The following is a 19044-nucleotide window of genomic DNA, read 5'->3' as shown; positions in this document are numbered from 1 at the left end:
GTCACAACTTGGTCCCCTACTCCTGAAAAGTTGCCTTGCTTCAGCAAGCTTCAGTCTCGTGTCGACTTAAGTCCGAGCAGTGCGCGAGTGTCAAGTGCTGAGCTTTTCGTGGTAGGTGTCAAATATTTTGATAAATCGCGTCGATTTGTAGCGAATAAACAAATAGCACGACTTAGTCACAAGCCTGAAAATAGCAACTAGCACGTGGTAAAAAATCGGCTCCGATTTCTGGAATTTGATTCATGAAATCGCTTCAATGGAGTGTCTTTTCGGGCTAAAATTAGCTTTGGCACTGGTCATTCTGGGTCGTTTTCGGCTTGTTGACAGTCGTTAGAGGCAGTTAGACGCGAGGTATAATTAGATAATGGAGGCTTTTATTTGGATATCTCTATTATCAAGTAAAAGAGCGAATTACAGTTGAGTCATTGTTGGGTTCAGCAGGATTGTCAATGGTTGTACTCTTGTTTCAGATTTACAAGCTTTAAATAAATGCGTTCCTAAAGTAGATGCAGCCACAAATGAAGTTTCCGCTCACGTCCTCGATGGTCCAACTTGAGGCACCTGAATATTAGACGATTGGATTTAGCTGGAACAATGGATCTTGGTGCGTGTGAATTAGCTATTTAAATTTTATTCCGGGATTTTATTGGGACTTTTGATGGGTACTAAGAAGCTTTGTTGGGAGTGATGTGGCAATCGGACACAAGCCAAACTGTGGCTAACCCTCGTTTAATACAAGCCACACAAAAATTACGAAAGACTTACTTTCTTATCGTCACCAGAAACATTTTTAAGATTAATTACTTAATTAGTTGAGTATGTAGATTAGGAAGTATTTCATATAAACGTTAAATTTCAATATATGTCACGTACTACATTCTTTTAATTTTTCTGTGAAGTTCAAACAATCACGAATACAAGAAGGCAAAAATTAGGTATGGTTTATTTTTTTTTGAATAATCAGTTATGTTTGAGTTAATGGTTTTTGGAAAATTTGGAAATAAATTAATAATGAATGTCTCTTTGATACGAGAAACAAGCAAATCGATTGAGCAAAATTTATGTAAATCAAAAATGCATAGTTTTCCCAAAAAATTGTTCAAGAATTAAAGTCCCAAATTTTGAGAACCTCTGAACTAGAATTATAAAAATTAGGGAAAATTTTAATATTATCGTCAAAACAGCAGAGGTAAATTAACTTCTTGGTCCATTACATTATTCTTATTAAATCTTACAAAAAAAAACATTTTTTTTCTCTGCCAAGACCGGGATTCGAACCTCCTACACAAATGAACTGCTAATAAACTACCATAAGCCACACAGTGGTTCTCAACAGCTGGGTTAATACAAATTTCAGAAGAAGGTACGCACTTTTTGGAAAAATAATATGACCTAATTATGACAAATTCATGCGAAGTATTTCTAAGCTATTTCCTAACACTCTGTAGGTATTATGAAATTTAATTAACACATAAGTGTTTTTTCTGGAAAAATCACGAAAATTTTAATTCGAAAACAAAAAATAGTAAAGAGTACATAACAAAATGTTTAAAAAAAAACAAAAATAGTTATTAAAGTTTCAAGAAGTTATTCTGGGTTCATTATTTTTTGCAATTAAGGCTGTTTTCAACAAAAATCATAAAAATTGTACGGATTCATGTAAAAATGAAGCTGTGAAAAAATATATATTTTGAGAATATCTACCAAAAAAATTATTGAAATCCAAAAAAGTGATTGACGGTTTAATATTTTTTTCTCACTAAAGCCCTTTCTATTGTTTTCTATTTGAGAAAAAATCAAAAAAATTACGTAAGCCCCAAGAAGTGTCACATTACTATATTAATTATTCTTGCAGTCCAAGTTCTTTTTTTTTACTTTACTTATAAAATATTTTGAGAACCAAAAAGTTCGAAAATAAAAAATAACTCAGCTGAAATAGAGTAAATAACAAAATGTCTAAAAAAAAACAAAAACAGTTATTAAATTTTAAGATGTTATTCTGGGTTTATTATTTTTTGCAATTAAGGCTCTTTTCAACAAAAATCATAAAAATTGTACGGATTCATGTAAAAACGAAGCAGTGACAAAACATATATTTTGAGAATATCTACCAAAAAAAGTATTGAAATCCAAAAAACTAATTGTCGGTTTAATTTTTTTTTTCTAACTAGAGCTCTTTCTATTGTTTTTTACAAAAAATAATATTTCTAAAAACGAGCAAATGACAAAATTTCTTTAGAAAAACAAAACATTTAGTAAATTCCTAAGAGGTTGAGGTTCGTAAGCACTTTCGATTAGCTTTGCTTTTTGCAAAAATCAGAAAACTTGGTCGTATAATTCGCTAAAAATACTTCGTCTAAAAACGACCTAATGATAAAATATTTAAGAAAATATTAAAAAAATTACGTAAGCCCCAAGAAGTGTCACATTACTATATTAATTATTCTTGCAGTTCAAGTTCTTTTTTCTTTCTTTACTTACAAAATATTTTGGGAACCAAAAAATGTTTGTAAGCCCTAACAAGTGTTTTTTGAAAATTTATTATTTTTACAATTGAAAACTCTTTTGATAAGCTTTTCTGCAGGAATCAGAAAAATCTGAAAGAAGATTCACCAAAAATAAGACAAAATAAAAAAATATGAGAAAACAAAAAAAATATTAATATGTCAGTTGGTGTTTTCCTATTCTTTGCAGTCGAAGGCCTTTTTGAAAAGCTTTGTTTTCTGCAAAAATCAGAAAAATCTTATTGATGATTTGCTAATATAATTATTTAAATCAGTGTCTCAGATTTATTAGTGGATTATTAAATTAAAATTAAAAATGAAATCAATTAAAAGAAGTTGCCGGCTTAAGGAAATATTAATAAAATAGAATTTTATAAATATGTAGCATTTTTATTTCTCTAGATGCTCATACTCGTATAAACGTTTTTTTTATTTATAGATTTAATAATTTAATATCTTCTTACGTTAAAAATTCTTATTTTTTAAATTAAGTAGTAGTTCAGACCAGAATAAAATATTTTCAACATTTTATGATTATCGTATTGCATTAGGTATTACCTAATTTCTTTTTACTTTAATTAGGCAGTTGTTGGTGAATTAAATTTAAATTATTTGAAAATATTCAAAAAAGTCATGACACAGTTATTAAAAGTTCATTGATAACAAAGAAAACTAGAAAAAAGGGCGAAAGTTTACTTTTAGTTTACCACAGATTTGCAAAAAGTGGTTAAAGTAGCGATACTTTTTATTTATAATTAGTGAATTTATAATATTTATAATATTATAATTTATAATTACATAAGAAGCATATTTTTGACGTGCGGAAAAAATATTTTCGATAGTTTTTGGATATCTTTTTCAGTGTTTTCAAAATTTTAACTTAAAATTTATCTTTATTTTTGTTGTTCTTTTCGTTATTTAAAGCACGTCTTGTGTCACCAGATTTGCTCGAAAGCACATTCTTCCCGATTTCCACAAAATCGGATGTTTCAGCGTCCCCCACACAAATCCCAAATTATTAAATCCCCCCACATTTCTGACATTCCACAACACGTGTAAATACATGTGCATGTGATACAGACATTTTGCGGTTTCGTACAACTGCTGACGCCACCGCAATTAAAAGAAAGCTCTATACATTATTCATAAATTATGTTAAACTCGGAAAACTAAACTTTCAAAGTAACGTAATACCTGAATAGGAAAATAACAGCAAACAGAAATTTTTGGACGAAATAATTGACCTGACCTGACCATTTTTTGAACGCCCAACATTTTAAAACCGAACTTTCCCGATAAAAATGGAAAGCGAGTGACGAGTTTATCTGATGAAAGTGCTGGAAAAGCGCCAACAGCCGCGATAAAATTTCACAAAATTGGGCCAATGAAAATTTTGTCAAAGCTTATAAATATTTGTTTCCGAGTGCATTGCCCATCCTCCCATCGAGAATCCATCCATCCATCCATCCATCCCATCGTGCCGCGTATACAAACGATCACCATCGCAGCATAAATAATTACCAAGAAACTCATCTCAAAAGTAAACACAATCGCTTAAAATGCGCCACCTCTCACATCCTGTCGGATCTTTGACTTCCTCCACCACTCGGAATTAGTATTCACGGCCGGCTTTACCTGCAGACAACCCTTCGTACTTCTCCGTGGCGGCAGAAGCGCCCAAAAGGGCCCAGAAGATGGACGACAAGAACAAGCGCTCCTTGCGCTCCTTCCTCAGATCCGTCAGCTCCAACTCGGCCGACTCCAACCAGGAGCTCCTCATCATGGGCGAGCCCAGGCTCTCAGACATCGACCCCGACCTGGCCTTCAAGCACCAAGCCTCCAGGTCCAACTCCCTGCGCACGAGGGAGCACCAGGACCTGCTCTACAACCTTTTGCCCACCTCGGAGGAGGCAGAACTCTCTGGCGATGAGGTCAGTAATAACCCAGTTAAATAAACCTAAATATACAGGGTGTCTTTGTTTAACTTTAAAAATGTATTAACTATTGTTTTAGTAGTCGAAGAGTGAAATTTTTAGCAAATAATAATTTCTATGTTATTTTTAATTTTTTTTCTTAATTGTTTTACGTTCCAAGTTGCAATGAGCTAAACATATAGTACAGTATACTCTTTACTGTGGTAAAATCTCAATTTTTCTAGGATTCTTAGTTTTTATGTAATAAATTTTAAAAAAAACTTGGTTTTGTCAAGAAAATCTCTACAGAATTGTTAGTACAAGGTTAACTCAAAATCTACGTTCAAAAATGTAATGAAATTTAGGTTGAAAAACCCTGTACTTTTAAAGTAATTTTAGGTGATGTCTCGCTGGAACACCTGTAAGTTACTGTAAAGATCTAAAAAATATTTAGTTATTAAAAATTTGTTTTAACTTTTAAGAAGGGCTTGAAAGAAAAAAATAAAGAAAAAAAATAATATAAAAAATAGAGTGTTTTTTGAAAATTATTCTAAATCGGTTAGAGCCATAAAAAATAAATATTGCATAAATGCTTAAAATTTAACAAAAATATGTAATTTCAATTTTTTTTTGTTTAATGTTGTAAGATTTGTAGTTTTCGCTAAATAAATTTAAAAAAAGTGCCAAAACTCAAAATAAAAATCTAACTATATCTTGTTAAAAAAGGATCAAAGAATTTTTTGTCTTAAGAATTTTAACTCAGTTTGATGTCTTTATCACTACAAATTTTTTTCTTAAACTTGAAATTCTACTTTAGAAAAAAAATTATGTGTTATTAGATCAAGATTGTTTATCTACTCGTAAAATAAGTTCAACTATGACTTTTGCACTTAACCTTTTAACTCGTAGAACAGTGTCTTTATCGTCTTGTATAATAAAAATATTATAAAATAATAAAACTTATATAAAACTATTAACCAATTTTCGAGAATTGACAAAAATTACTTCTATTTTACGGTGATTTATACAGGGTGCTCAAAAATCGGAGAGAAATGTCTATACACACAAAAGTAAAAATAGTAAAAAAATATGTGAAAAGTTACTGATAAAAAACCAATTTTTTTCTTTAGAATTTTTTTGTTTAATGGTGTAAGAATTGTCGTTTTCACCAAATAAATTTTAAAAAAAGTGCCAAAACTCAATAAAAATCTAACTTGGAAGTGCTAATCTTGTTAAAAAAGATCAATTTTTTGTCATAAGAGTTTTAACTCAGTTTGATATCTTTATCACTACAAAAACTTTTTTTCGTAATTTTGAATTCTTACTTTAGAAAAAAATTCTGTATTATTAGATACACCTCGATCAAGATTGTTTATCTACTCGTAAAATAAATTCACTTATGACTTCGACAATCTTGCACTTAACATTTTAACTCGTAGAACAGTGTTTTTATCGTCTTGTATAATAAAACTATTATAAAAAAATATAACTTAAAAAAACTAGTAACCACTTTTCGAGAATTGACAAAAATTACTTCTATTTTACGGTAATTTATACAGGGAGCTCAAAAATCGGAGAGAAATGCCTATACACACAAAAGTAAAAATAGTAAAAAAATATGTAATAAAGTTACTGATAAAGAACAAATTTTGAATAAAAATGAATTGTTTTTGAAACGGTTTTCTAGACAATGACACCTAGTATTGGCACATCTAGAAATTTTGAGTTTTTGCAAAATTTTAGTTTGTATTATTTTATAAAAAAAGCAGCTAGGAAATGATCATGGTGTTAGGGAACGATAAGTTAGTGTGAAACATAAAAACAATAAACAATAATGAAAACTGAAGAAGTTAACAAGATGAGTGTGTAGCAGCAGATTTTTTAAAATATGACTTTAGAAATTGTTCAGAATTTCTCCCGTAATCTACACATGATTCTGACTTTGAACGCCCTGTATAAAAATTCAAGTTTATCTTAGGCACTAAATTTTGATTCAATTTTAACTCACTAAAATTGTTAACCATTTTTTTAAACCTCGAAAAATTTGCAAAAAGAAATTAGCTCCAAATTTCTCTCAACTTGAATATTTTGCTACATAAATATGCCACCTGTAATTTTTTGTTTGTTTTTATCAAAACTTAGTCCAGAAATTTGGAGAATCTTTCAAAAAAAAAAGAAATTTCTTTTATCTAGAAGAAAGATACGACGACGTAAATGCAAAATTTGTCCAATTTTATGTTTTTGTAAATTTTTCATTGAAACGTGTTTTCCATATTGGCAATTTTACATCAAAAAAGACCTTCGTATTCGAACCCAGCAGAAAATTTTACGTAATAATCAAGTGTTTATGACGATGTTTTTTAATTGTACATTTCATCTCTACATTTTTAACTACGCTCAACTTTTTTAATTTAAATAATATAAAAAAAATCAAGAGAACAGTTTTATGTAAAATTTACAATTTACAGTTTTTTTTTCTAGCATTTGAATAATTTTTAAAAAACGTTTTATGATTAGGGGTTGAAATAAAGAATTCTTTGACTAAACCTTTGTAATAACAAAATTTCAAGTATAAAATGGAATCAAAATTGTGAAAAAAATATTTTTTTAGGTGTTTTTGGGGGAGGAAACGGCGACTTATTACAACTGCTCTCCCAGCAAACGTCGCCACTCCATCGGGACGTTCATCTCCCGTGAAAGGAGCACAAGTGTGGCGTCTTCGTCTCGAAGCTTCAAGGACGACTTTCCCCTGGCCATAGTTCACGCGACGTCCGCCGGGGACTCCCCCATTTTCGACGATCACGCACTAAGACACGCGTCTTATCCCAGGAAGCGGTGTCCTCGTTGTACGAGAGGTAAGTCGCAATTTATCAATGTAGTGTGATTTGATAATGGAGACAATGATGTCGTTGTATAATTTAAGACGACGAACTCTTGTTATAATGCTTGTTTGTGATTGTAATGGTTGGAAAAACAATGCGTTTGTTGTGGGGTGGGAGTGTAAACAGAGTCGTGTGGGGTTTGGAGTTTATAACAGACGATTGAGTTGGAGTTTATGTTTGTGGAAAATTTTAACGGCGATGGATTAAAAATAAGGAGATAACGAGATGAATGGAGCGCTTAGAGATGAGGAGGAGAAATAAAAAACACTTTGTTTCGAGTTCTTTTCACAGGAACTAAGCCATAGTTTGATTAATTTAGTACCAAAATAACCATTACAACTAAATTGACCTTTAAATATTCAAGTTCAAAATCCTATTTGCTTACTCAACTTTGCAAAGACCTGCAAAGTCGTTTGAGCGGACTTTGAAGTTGCAATATTCAAAATTGCAATCGTTCATAAGTGTTTGGTCCATTTCTGCAAAATCAAACACTATTGAGGGGTTTATAAGTTTATGAAGTTTTACCTAAAAATTGGGCAGCGCAAGAAGAATTTACTTTACTTTTCTTTTTACTTGTCCTGGTATTTTTTAGAAATGAAGTTTCAAATATCTACAGGATTTTTTTTAATTCGTAGTTCGGATCAAATCGCTTTTAATTGAACAGCGTATGACACTCAGGTTTTATCTTTTAATAAAATATTGCAAACTAGCTTTTTGAAATAGTAGTATATCTTCAATTTTGTCTTTGGTTTGTCTAATTTTTTTTACTTTTTTATTTACGGAGTATTGAAAATAAAGATACGATTTTGCGGATTGAAAAATATGGAACTGTAAAAGTTTTAATTTTTTTAGCATACTTATAATTTTTGATATTTTGCAGTATTTTTCTCTCTTACTAATGATAATTTAATGTTCTATGAGCCTGTAATTTTTTTTATCTTGTACTTACTCTTATTTAAATACAGATATTTTTTATTTTACTGCTCTAAAAACTGTACATCTTAACAGTTAAACATTACCCTTATTTAACCTCGTTTTACCTAACTAACAAATTTAACAATAAGTTAAAACTGACAACATTGGAAACAAAAAGTAACTATTAAGACGGTTGCTAAGAAAAAAATCATTAAAAATTATTAAAAATCAACTTGCTTAGGTAAAACACCGGAATTTGTTTTATTTTTTTTTGTTTTACTGAACGTCTTTTCGATAGTTGATCCGATACTTAAAAATTAAATTAAAAATATTTCGTAAACAAAATACGGAAACAAGACAACTAACTAATGGATAAAAACTGTTTACTACCAGGTGAGGCAAAAATAATGTCATAATAACACCCCTGATGAACGCGATGAACGACATTACTTTTGCCCCAGCCTGTATAAGGATGATGTCTCGATTTATAAAAGGTGTTTTAGAAATAAATTGTGCAATTTCATATCCTTTAAATTTTTTATGCATATTCACACGTTTGTTACTCAATTTTTAAACGTATTTAATTTTTCATCAGTTTTCCCTCTCTTTTAATATCGTTTGCCAGAAAAATGAATTTTTCATTGGAATATTGAAATGCGTTAGGGCATAATCTCCATATATTATTTTTACATTAATTTAATACGTACATAAATTAAATATATTAAATTTATAAATTAATAATAAACGAAATTCGGTGAATCAGGTTCTACAGGGTGTTCCGTTTAAACCTCACATTAGAAGCATTAAAAGTTCTAATAGAGATATTTATTTGAAACTTGGTACTCAGCCATAATTCGTTGAGTTCTGTTCAATGAAAATATTTTCAAGATGGTGGCATTTCCGGGTATACCGGAAGTCGCTATTAACTTTCTTATTGTAAATGGAAAGCTATGTTTTTCACATCGTTTTTGGATTAGTTGAGTTAATTTAAGGTCGTTTTTATCAGCTTTCCCTATACCTAAGTTTAACCGTTGTTGAGATATTTTGGATTTTTTGAAAATTTTTGGATTCGCACCTGTTACTTAAAAAATCGATAATTCGCTTAGTTTTAGAGACTTTGAACTCATATTTGGAGAATTAAAGAAGAAGGCCTATATCTGTTCTTCAGTGTGTTCAAAATTGAAAATTAAGTTAATAAACCCAAAAATTTTAAGGTTAAGTTTGGTCAACTTCAAGTACCCTTAACTTAATTTTTTCAAATGGGATGTCCTAATTTTTATTTTACTAGATGGAGGAGAATTTTTTTCTGCATCGATCTGTATTAGCATTCCCTATACCTATCTGTGATAATTTTTAAGTTATATTGCTTTTTTTGTCATTGTAGGAGATTTCTTACTAACCTGAGCTATTTTTGGAGTCATAAAAATATTTCTGATTAAACTTCTGATAAACTCTGTTCAAAATTGTGTTATCCAACCCCTAAAAACAAAACACATTCATTGAATGTTGGTTTAAAAAACTTTAATTTCTCACATTTTTTCATTCGTTTTTATGACAAAGTATGAGAATAAACCTGGGTTAATGAATTTCTCAATTCCAAAAAAAAGTTATTGAAAACTATTAAACACAATATAGGGAATGTTAATACAGATCGATGCAGAATTAAATTCTCTACCATTTAGTGAAATAAAACTTTCGGCATTTCATTTGAAAAAAATGAGTTATGGGTGCTTAAAGTTCTGTAAACTTAACTTTAAAAATTTGGAGTTTGTTATTCCTTTTTTGAAATTTGAAAACACCAACGAAAAGATCTAAGCTTCCTCTTTCAAATGAGCTAAAAAATATTTCTAAAATTTTAAAAATGGCAGACTTTTGAACTGGAAGGTGCAAATCCAAAAAATTAAAAACCCAAAATATTTCGTAAACGGCTAAATTTAGGTATAGGTAGAGCTTATGAAAACTACCTTAAAATAACTCTAGTAATCCAAAAACGCATTAAAAAACGTAGCTTTCTATTTAAAATAAGGAAGTTGATAGCGACTTCCGGTATAACCGGAAGTGTCACCATCTTGAAAATATTTTCATTGAGCTGGACTTAAGAGATTATGGCCGTACACACATTTTCAGATGACTATCTTTATGTGGGGTTTAGACGGAACAGCCTGTATAAATCATACATAGGTCACAATGTTTTACATGAAATCATTGAATGAAAAAAATCGCTTCAAAAAACATTTTTTTGTCAAACGTGGTCAAAATTCTATTAAAAAAATACAAACTACACTTTCGGATTCATCGAAGTTTATTTCCTTCTGCGGCGCTCCTTCGGTTCATTTACCTCATCTTCCAATTGGCATTCATCGAAAAATCAGTCTTCGCGGAAATGCAAGACTCCCTTGTTATTGTCCGCAGGAAACCGATTAATTATCCGTAAAAAGTAACGTACTCATCACTTCCGGCCAATATACTCAATTGCCTAGTCAATTACATAACCGCATATGCGCCCCGACTCCTTAAGCCCGCAAGAAGACCCAGAGGATATCCGTATTCATCAATCCTCCACTCACGTCCATCGGCCATTTTCGCCCCCACCAAATTAAACGTGGATTGATTGTCAGATTCGATTTTTGCAGTGTTGAAAAGGTGGCCACAGGTGCGCGTTTTGACTGTGATGTGCTGTTGATGTAAGTTTTCAAGGGGTTTTAACGCTTTTCGGTAATTAGGGATGAAGGGCGGCCATCTTGGATCGTGACATCCTGCGCACGTGTGTCTTATTTCCATGAAAGGATGCGACGGAAGTCCTGCATCTGCATATAAAAAGTCATATTTGGAGATAATCGCCACCAATCAATTTGCAAATCGGCTGAAATAACTTTGATAAATCGGAGCTTTAAGCTCGCAGCTTTAAGCCGGAATTTCCTCTGGCAAATGAAATCCAGTCAGTCGAGGGTCAAAAATAAGTCTCAAGGATGGATGAATTGGTGTGATTGTCTCCCTAAACGTGACTGAAATTATTTGAATGGTCCCTTATGAATTCGAATTGTGATTGTCATAAATGTCCAATCTCAGACGAGGATAATGGGGTATGTGAAGGTGACGCGATTTATGAGCTAGAGGGAAAAAAACTGTCAACCTTACCTTGATTACTAATAGAGGATTTCCAAAGAATTAAACAATGGTAGACTTCATACTAATTTTTTTTGTTGGAAAACTCTTAACAATTACCTTTGGTTTAACCTATCGATTTTTTAACATAGAAACTCTGACTTAGAAATATTTATTTTCACGATTTAAACACGATATTTAGTAAAGATAATTTTTTATTTTATTTAGTTAACTGATAAATCATTCTTTAGTAAGTTACAGTTCATTTTTTCTCTAATTTTATGTTTTAACAAATTCTCAAAATTAATTTAGTTGTGATACGATTTTAAATACTAGGATGCGATACGACGTGTCTCCGTTCTTGCTAGTTCCATTACTATCGCTAGATAGCGCTGTAGTTTTTAGTCGTATAAGTTTTAAAAAGAATAAAATTTAAAAAATCCAAATATTTAAAAAAATTGTTAAAGAAAAATTAATCGATGCTTATAAAACTTAAAAAAATTGTTTATTTGTTTTGTAAATAATGCAAATTATTAGTTTCTATTATAAATTATTACATTTCAAAGGTGATAGATAAAGCTTCACTTCAAAAAAGCAATTCTTTAATATGGTATAATAATTAACTTACACAATCAGAGTCTTTTGGTAAATCTCAAAGAAATGTTGAGTGATTTGTTCTGAAATCATGTTACTGTTTTGAAAAAAAAAACTTTATTAATATTTACCTTCGTCACTCTTGAACGTAACCTTTTCAATTCGTAAATAAACAATCTCTTTATCGTCTTGTATAATAAATAATAACTATTATAAAATTCTGTTACTATTGCTTCAGAATTTTCTATTATTTTGTTGGACAAATAGAATTTAGTATTATTTTTATCTTTTAAATTTCTACTCCTGAATTAAAGATTTTCCAAGTGGTTTTAGTTTTATTATTTTTACTTAGTTTTTATTTTTTTTATTTGAAATGCAATTCATCCTTTCCAGTGGTTCAACAAATACTTGTAATTTTTTTGGTGAATATTGTTTTGTATAGTGCAAATAATTTATCGAAAAATATTTTTGTATGTGCCTGTTATTGCAAAAAAAAAAACAAATTTTTACCAACTTAACCCATATTTTTCAAATAAGATGGCTGAGTATCTAAAAAAATTTAAATTTTCTTTATATATCTCTGTTTTCAAGTGTTTAGGTTTAACTCAATTACAGTAATAAAGGAATTAAAAAAAAATATTTCTTTAAAATGCTAAAAGATAAAGAAAAATAATGTTTCTCTATCAGAAAAGAATATTTTTACTTACAAATTGGGATTTTAAAATTTATAAAAGTTTTAGGAACAGTGCTCAATTTAAGAAAGTAATGCCATATTGTTATGAGTTATGACATATGACCGTCCCCTAAGCTTTTATAAATTTTAAATTTCTAATTTGTAAGCAAAATATTCTCTCCTGATAGAGAGATTTATTTTTTTTTTCTTTTCAGTGCATCTTTTAAATAAAAGCTTTTTCTAAAAAAACATTTTTTTATTTTTTTATTTATTGCTTTTTAGTCTTTACTTATTCTAAACGTCTTTTTCCCTGAGATTTAGTTTCGCCGTATTATTCTAGCACCATTATTTTGCTGATATGTGCAAACTTGTTTAGTGGTATGTGATAGAAAACAGCTGTTAGCATTGAAAACACATACTAACCTCTGTTCTATGTCTATACTCTATCGTCCAAAATAAATAAGTAAAAAAAATAACGACATTTGTTTGTAACGAAACGTAATGAAAATGATTAGGTGTTAATATATTTCCCAAAGACCAACGTACCGTTAATGTTGGTATAAGTTACGGTATGTACACATCGAAAACCTATTTGTGAACATAATCTAAAACTTAAAAACCCTTTAACTACATAGGATTGCATTGTCACGCTGATTACGTAAGTATGCAAAATTTCAGTTCATTGGGACAACTGGAACCCTTTCGATTTTGGCTCCAAAAATATGAAACAGACAGACAGACAACAAAGCAAGTTAAATAAAAAATAAGACGAATCTTTCTCTAACTTTAGCAGCTTTGAATCTGTTTATTGTTTGAACTGTTAAACATAAAATTATGGACGCTGGACCTCTTTGTATGAAATTTAAATATTTACAACTTTTTTTTCTTACATTTATCCTTTTATCGTAGGTATTCGCAGCCCAAATTTTGAATTTTCAGTACGTTTCTGTCATTTTTGTAATCAATCAGTAAGTTATTGAAACTGAAATTTACATTTTTGGGTGGGTACGGAAAAAAAATTATGTAAAATTGAAAAAATTAAGAATTAAAATAAATGTTTCAGAAATATTTGAAACGTTTCAAACACAAATAATAATAAATCCCGTTTTACCCAACAGTAGCAATGTTATTGACATTTCAAGTAAATCCACACAGCTTTTGAACATCTAAGAAATAACATTCGAGTGCATTCCCTTTGTTGAAACAAATGTCATTTCAACTTCACTATCAGCCTGAAAATAAAGTCAAGTTCAAGTTGACTTTCTAATAAATAAGACGTCTTTAAACTTATTTTATTCCCGTCGCTTTCAGGCCACTAAAACCAAAAATCCATAAATGCAATTTTCCCCCGATCTCGCTGATTGAAATTCAAAGTGTAATCGCATCCACTTCCCCGATTTCTAAGAACATAAAACGATCACATATCCAGGATGTTTACATTTGCAATTGCTCAAATTTCCGTAAATAGTCGTAAAAAATAGGCAAATGAATGAATAAAAAAAAACTTTCTGGCTTGGTGGTTTATTTCGGTCGGTGATCCGGCTCAAGTAGGTAATCTACGTTTTAAATTTACTTCAAGTGTCCAAAGCCTGTGTAATATCAAAAGTGGCGTCATGTCGGGCTTCGGCCCTGTTTTTGTCCCCGGCAGTACCTACATCTGGCCAGAGACTCCTAAACAACGCAGGTCAAACGGATAGTTGAACATCTGGGACGCATCTTTCCCAAATCATTATTACGATTCCTCTCGGAATTTGGTGACACAAAATCAATAAACTTTTTCATTCGTTCATCGGACCCAAAGCAGCAACCGATTCTTTTGGCGCGAAAGCGCCGCTTTTTGCCAGCTTCGCAGAAGTAACTTTACACCGAAACCGAATATTTTTAATGACGGTGGATTATTAGAAACGTGTTCGGGGCATGTCGACGAGGATGAAACAATGTTTGACAAGTTAAATTTGAGATTTTGGGCTCAAGTCTGGCAGCGGGATCCGTCCGAAAAAATTGCCATGCAGAAAGTGTCTTGGAATTTCAGCGATGAGTAATTTGTTGTTGGTAAATAATCTAGGCGCTGGATCTAATACCAACATTTTTACTCGAACACATTAGTCGATACAGGAAGCTGCTTATTTTTAGACGCGTATTTACATTTAGAAAATAAACATAAAAATTAGACCGCAGTGATTATAACTCCATCTTATTTATTTTCATCGCAGCAAATAATTGGAAATAAGCAAAATTCTGCACCCTGTCACAACAACAACCGTTATCATGACTAGCTGCAATTTTAGATGGGATATTTTATGCTGTTTATAAATTATTACCAGTGTCGGTTTTTTGCTATCACACACTTGTGCTCATGCACTTCATAATCGCATATTTTGTTTGTCGGAAATGATTCAGGGTAAACAAGTGTTTTTAATAAAACATGGAATTCCAGGATTATTGGAAATTGAATGAAAAAGCTGCTTGCAAGCGCTCTAATCTAATATGAAGCTCTAATTTTATTTTGCAGGGGAAATCTAGTTTTATATTTTTGAATTCATTAAATTACGCGTGAAAATTAATAATGTTTGTGAGTTTCTTGGCTTTAAATGTGAAGCTCTTGGTCTCAGAATAGTTCATCTCGTTTTTATTTTAGAACGCTACAGTTGGTTACCGAGGAGATACATTTTGTTATTTGATAATAAATTTCTTCAAATTTTTATTCGACTCTTCTGTACGTTTTTGTGTGTTAAAATTTAAATTTTAACAGAACAAAAAAAAGATAAAATCTTTGACTTTTTTGAAACACAGTTTTGGAAAAAATATGGTTCTGTTTTTAGTTAGCTTGCGCTTCCTTGCTTTATATTTTCTTTCTCTTTTTGACTTTGTCTTTTATTTTTTTGCTTTTTTTATTTTCTTTTCACAGATTTTGGTTCTACTTTTTATTACTACTCTTCTTTCGTTTCTTCTTGCATTTTCTGTCGTACTATTTATTCTATATTTGTTCTTCTCTCTATTTTATTTTTTTTTACTCGTCTTCTCATTTCTCCTTCTAACTTTTCCAAATTTTATATGTTTTAACTTTTTTAATTTGTTTTGTCATTTCATAGTACCATTCATTTTTTTTGTAATCGTTATTCAACTTATGAAGTAGAACTTTTGCAATTTTTTTTTGCTTTTTGATTTATCTAATTTTTTTAAGTTTTCATTAATTTCATACTTCTTTTTAAAAACGGTTGCAATATTTTTTCATGTGATTACTCTGAAATTATTTTTCCATTAGATATTTGATAACTGAATGTGCATTTATTTTTTTTTAATTTTTATTTTACATATTGTGGTTCTACTTTTTATTATTACTCTTTTTTCTTTTCTTCTTACATTTTTTGTTGCACTATTTATTTTTCTTTTCACTCGTTTTCTCATTTCTCCTTCTTACTTTTCCAAATTTTATATATTTTTACTTTTTTAATTTGTTTTGTCATTTCATAGTACCATTTATTTTTTTTGTAATCGTTATTCAACTTATGAAGTAGAACTTTTGCAATCTTGTTTGCTCTTTGGTTTATCTAATTTTTTTAAGTTTTCATTTATTTCATATTTTTGTTAACAACGATGGCAATATTTTTTTTATGGATTACTCTGAAATTATTTTTCCATTAGATATTTGATAACTGAATATGTATTTATTTTTTATGGTTAAAATTATGGACTACTCTTAATTTTGTTGTAATTTTTTTCTAGTTTCGCTGGTATTGCTTCAGGACTTTTTATTATTTTGTTGGACCACTAAATTTTTTTTGTAAATTTTGTATGAATTAATGATTTTCTAACTGGTTTTAGTTTTCTTATAACATTTTTTGCTTTGTCTATAATAATATACAGCGTGTTAGGGAATGGTTTATCAAAAATTTAAAGGTAGATAGAAAATGGCAAGACAAATCGATTAAGCATAATGCATAGTTTTCCTAAAAAATCATTTTGAAATTTAAGTCCCAGATTTTGAGAACCGCTGAACTAGAATTATAAAAATTAGCGTAAATTTTAATATTATTGACAAAACAGCAGAGGTAAATTAATTCTTGGTCCACTATTTATTCTTCTATTTTAATTTATGTTTTGTTATTAAATTTTACAAAAAAAAAACAAAAAAAATTTGCCAGGACTGAGATGTTAGTCACAATTTTGAAAAATTCTCAAAACGCCCATGCGCCACAATCATTATTTTGTTTAATGAAAAAATTAACTGCCAATAAACTACCATAAGCCACACAGTGGCTCTCAACAGGTGGATTACTAAAAATTTCTGAACAAAGTACGCAATTTCTGGAAAATGAAACGGGTTTTTAACTCTAAGCTATGCTAAGCCATTCCCTAACACCCTGTATTTGCTAAGAATGTTACTGTCCTTTTCAGTACCTACATAAAACTCTCCATATTTTCAGCCTTTATCAAAATTATTATCGTCATTTTTATCGGAAAACATTTATTGCCAAAAGCTTCACTAATTAAACTAATGAATATACTGTATTTATTTTCAAACATTAATTTTTGTGTGTGTAAATATTATTACAATTAAGCCATCCCACTGTAATTAAAAAAATAGTTGTATTTTTTATTGAAACTTTGGTGCGGAATATGTTCATATTTTCGATAATTATCAAAAAACAAAAAAATTTTTATTTTTTTCAAATTTGATTAGAGAAACTATTGTTTCTGAAAATGTCGGAAAGATTCTTTTTATTTAGGCGTTGTCCTTAGTACTGGCGTTCCACTGTAATAAAATAAACAGCCGTCATTTCCGGCGCTCCCAAGATGGTCTCAAAACCGTGTAATGTAAATGAAACGGTAATTATTTAATGACTTTCCACCTGTGGCAATGTTGGTGTTTTTCCGTCTCGGAAAATTTTCCGTCCCGTTGTGGCAGTGGTCAAATATTTGCACCCATCGCCAGTCCCAGCATTACCATCGTCTCATGTCAAGCCGGAAGCTTGCCACGTGTGCAACACTTGCCACCGACTCATTGTCCTGATCTCAGATTCACTTATCACAACCGTAGAGAAATCATTAAGTTGTCACAACGCCTTTTATCTAATCTCATCGTTAGTTTTTTTTACATCTCAGTGAATAAAGATGAAGGCAGCATCCCTTTGCTTCAAAGAGGCCGAAATTTGTTATTCAAAATAAATTACGAAACGAGGTAATTTGTGGGGATGGAGTTTTTTCGGAGGTTTTTTATCGGTCGATGTAGTTTTAGGTGATTTTCGACGGGAAGGAGAGCGTCGAGACGCCGGTTTCCGGCGTCTCGGGTTAACAAATGACTTACACTAGGCTATTATAATACGGATTTTGTTTGTTCCGAACGGAACTCGCTTTATATTTAATTAGCTGTTGTAAATTTATTTATGGGGAAAAGTTTTGGGGGAGGGACTGACATGTGAAATTGCATCGGACGCAAAGACAACTTTATGGCAACGAGAAGCTTTTCACTTGACGCTTCGTAATAAGCTTTATTTATGGCCGAATTGATTATTTTTAACTCAAGAAAACAAATCGTTGTTGATTAATTTTTATCATATTTATTGAAACGAAATTCAAATACAAAAACATTTTTTATTGTCTGATTATAAAATTTTCATGTTAAAATGTATGTGCATTAACTGCTTTGCAATATTTATTCATAAGCAATGTCGGAAATTTTTAGTTAGGTTCGTGTGAATTCACTTAATTATTAATCTTTGGAATAATAAAAAAACTCTAAACTTTTTGAGAAAATATTCGTACAATTGACTCAACGCTTTGTTGCCGAGAAGCAGAAATGTAAATTGATTTAATAAAACTTCTCTTTGAAAGCTTTGTATAGCATTTGAGGTTACAGTATATTTAAATTATGATTTTTTTTAACTTTTTTTATAAAAAATAACAAGAGGCGAGTCTGTTAAAGTATTTTTTACTTATAACCAAGCTAATAATTAATATTCAAACTAGGTTCTAGTTTCATAGTTTTTTAATTATCACTCTTTCAGTCACTTAGATCTACAAAATTTTAATATCACTTTTTTTTGGTATTTCAATTTTTAAATTTTGTAACTTTTCAGTCTCTTATTGTATCGTTTTTTTATTCAAATTATAATATAATCTAATATTTGTTGTGTGAAATTTTTACTTTTCTGGGATTCTTAGTTTTTATGTATAAATTAAAATAATAATAATATATATAAATATATAAATAAAATTTATAAATATACAAATAAATAAAAAAAATGTTTTTGTGGAAAAAATTAAATTATCTTATTAAATTATTAAACAGAATCGACTATTTTATTGGCATCTAAGGCGAAATTTTGTTCTGCGAGAAAGTCCGGCTCTAAAACCGGTTCACTGGTGTCTCATTTGTCCCAGGACTGAGTAATTGACCAATAAAAATATAAAAATCACCTACTTGTGTATCTGGTATACAAAAAATTGCAAGACGG

The 19044-nt window shown here is 30.2% G+C and overlaps 1 protein-coding gene across 1 annotated transcript in view; it reads left to right on the top strand.

The window, feature by feature from the left end:
• Window positions 1–19044, top strand: part of stumps — a 30915-nt gene continuing 11871 nt past the window's right edge. Inside the window, exons 1-4 of the mRNA XM_064357880.1 lie at window positions 1–111; window positions 471–604; window positions 4146–4435; window positions 7029–7272. Coding sequence (XP_064213950.1) covers window positions 595–604; window positions 4146–4435; window positions 7029–7272 — 544 coding nt within the window. The 5' untranslated portion in view covers window positions 1–111; window positions 471–594. The remainder of the gene's footprint in view (window positions 112–470; window positions 605–4145; window positions 4436–7028; window positions 7273–19044) is intronic.

The sequence above is a fragment of the Tribolium castaneum genome, chromosome 7 (genome assembly GCF_031307605.1).
Source record: "Tribolium castaneum strain GA2 chromosome 7, icTriCast1.1, whole genome shotgun sequence".
NCBI lineage: Eukaryota > Metazoa > Arthropoda > Insecta > Coleoptera > Tenebrionidae > Tribolium > Tribolium castaneum.
Note: the sequence above shows the minus strand (reverse complement) of the source record. Positions and strands in the feature narration are given on the sequence as shown.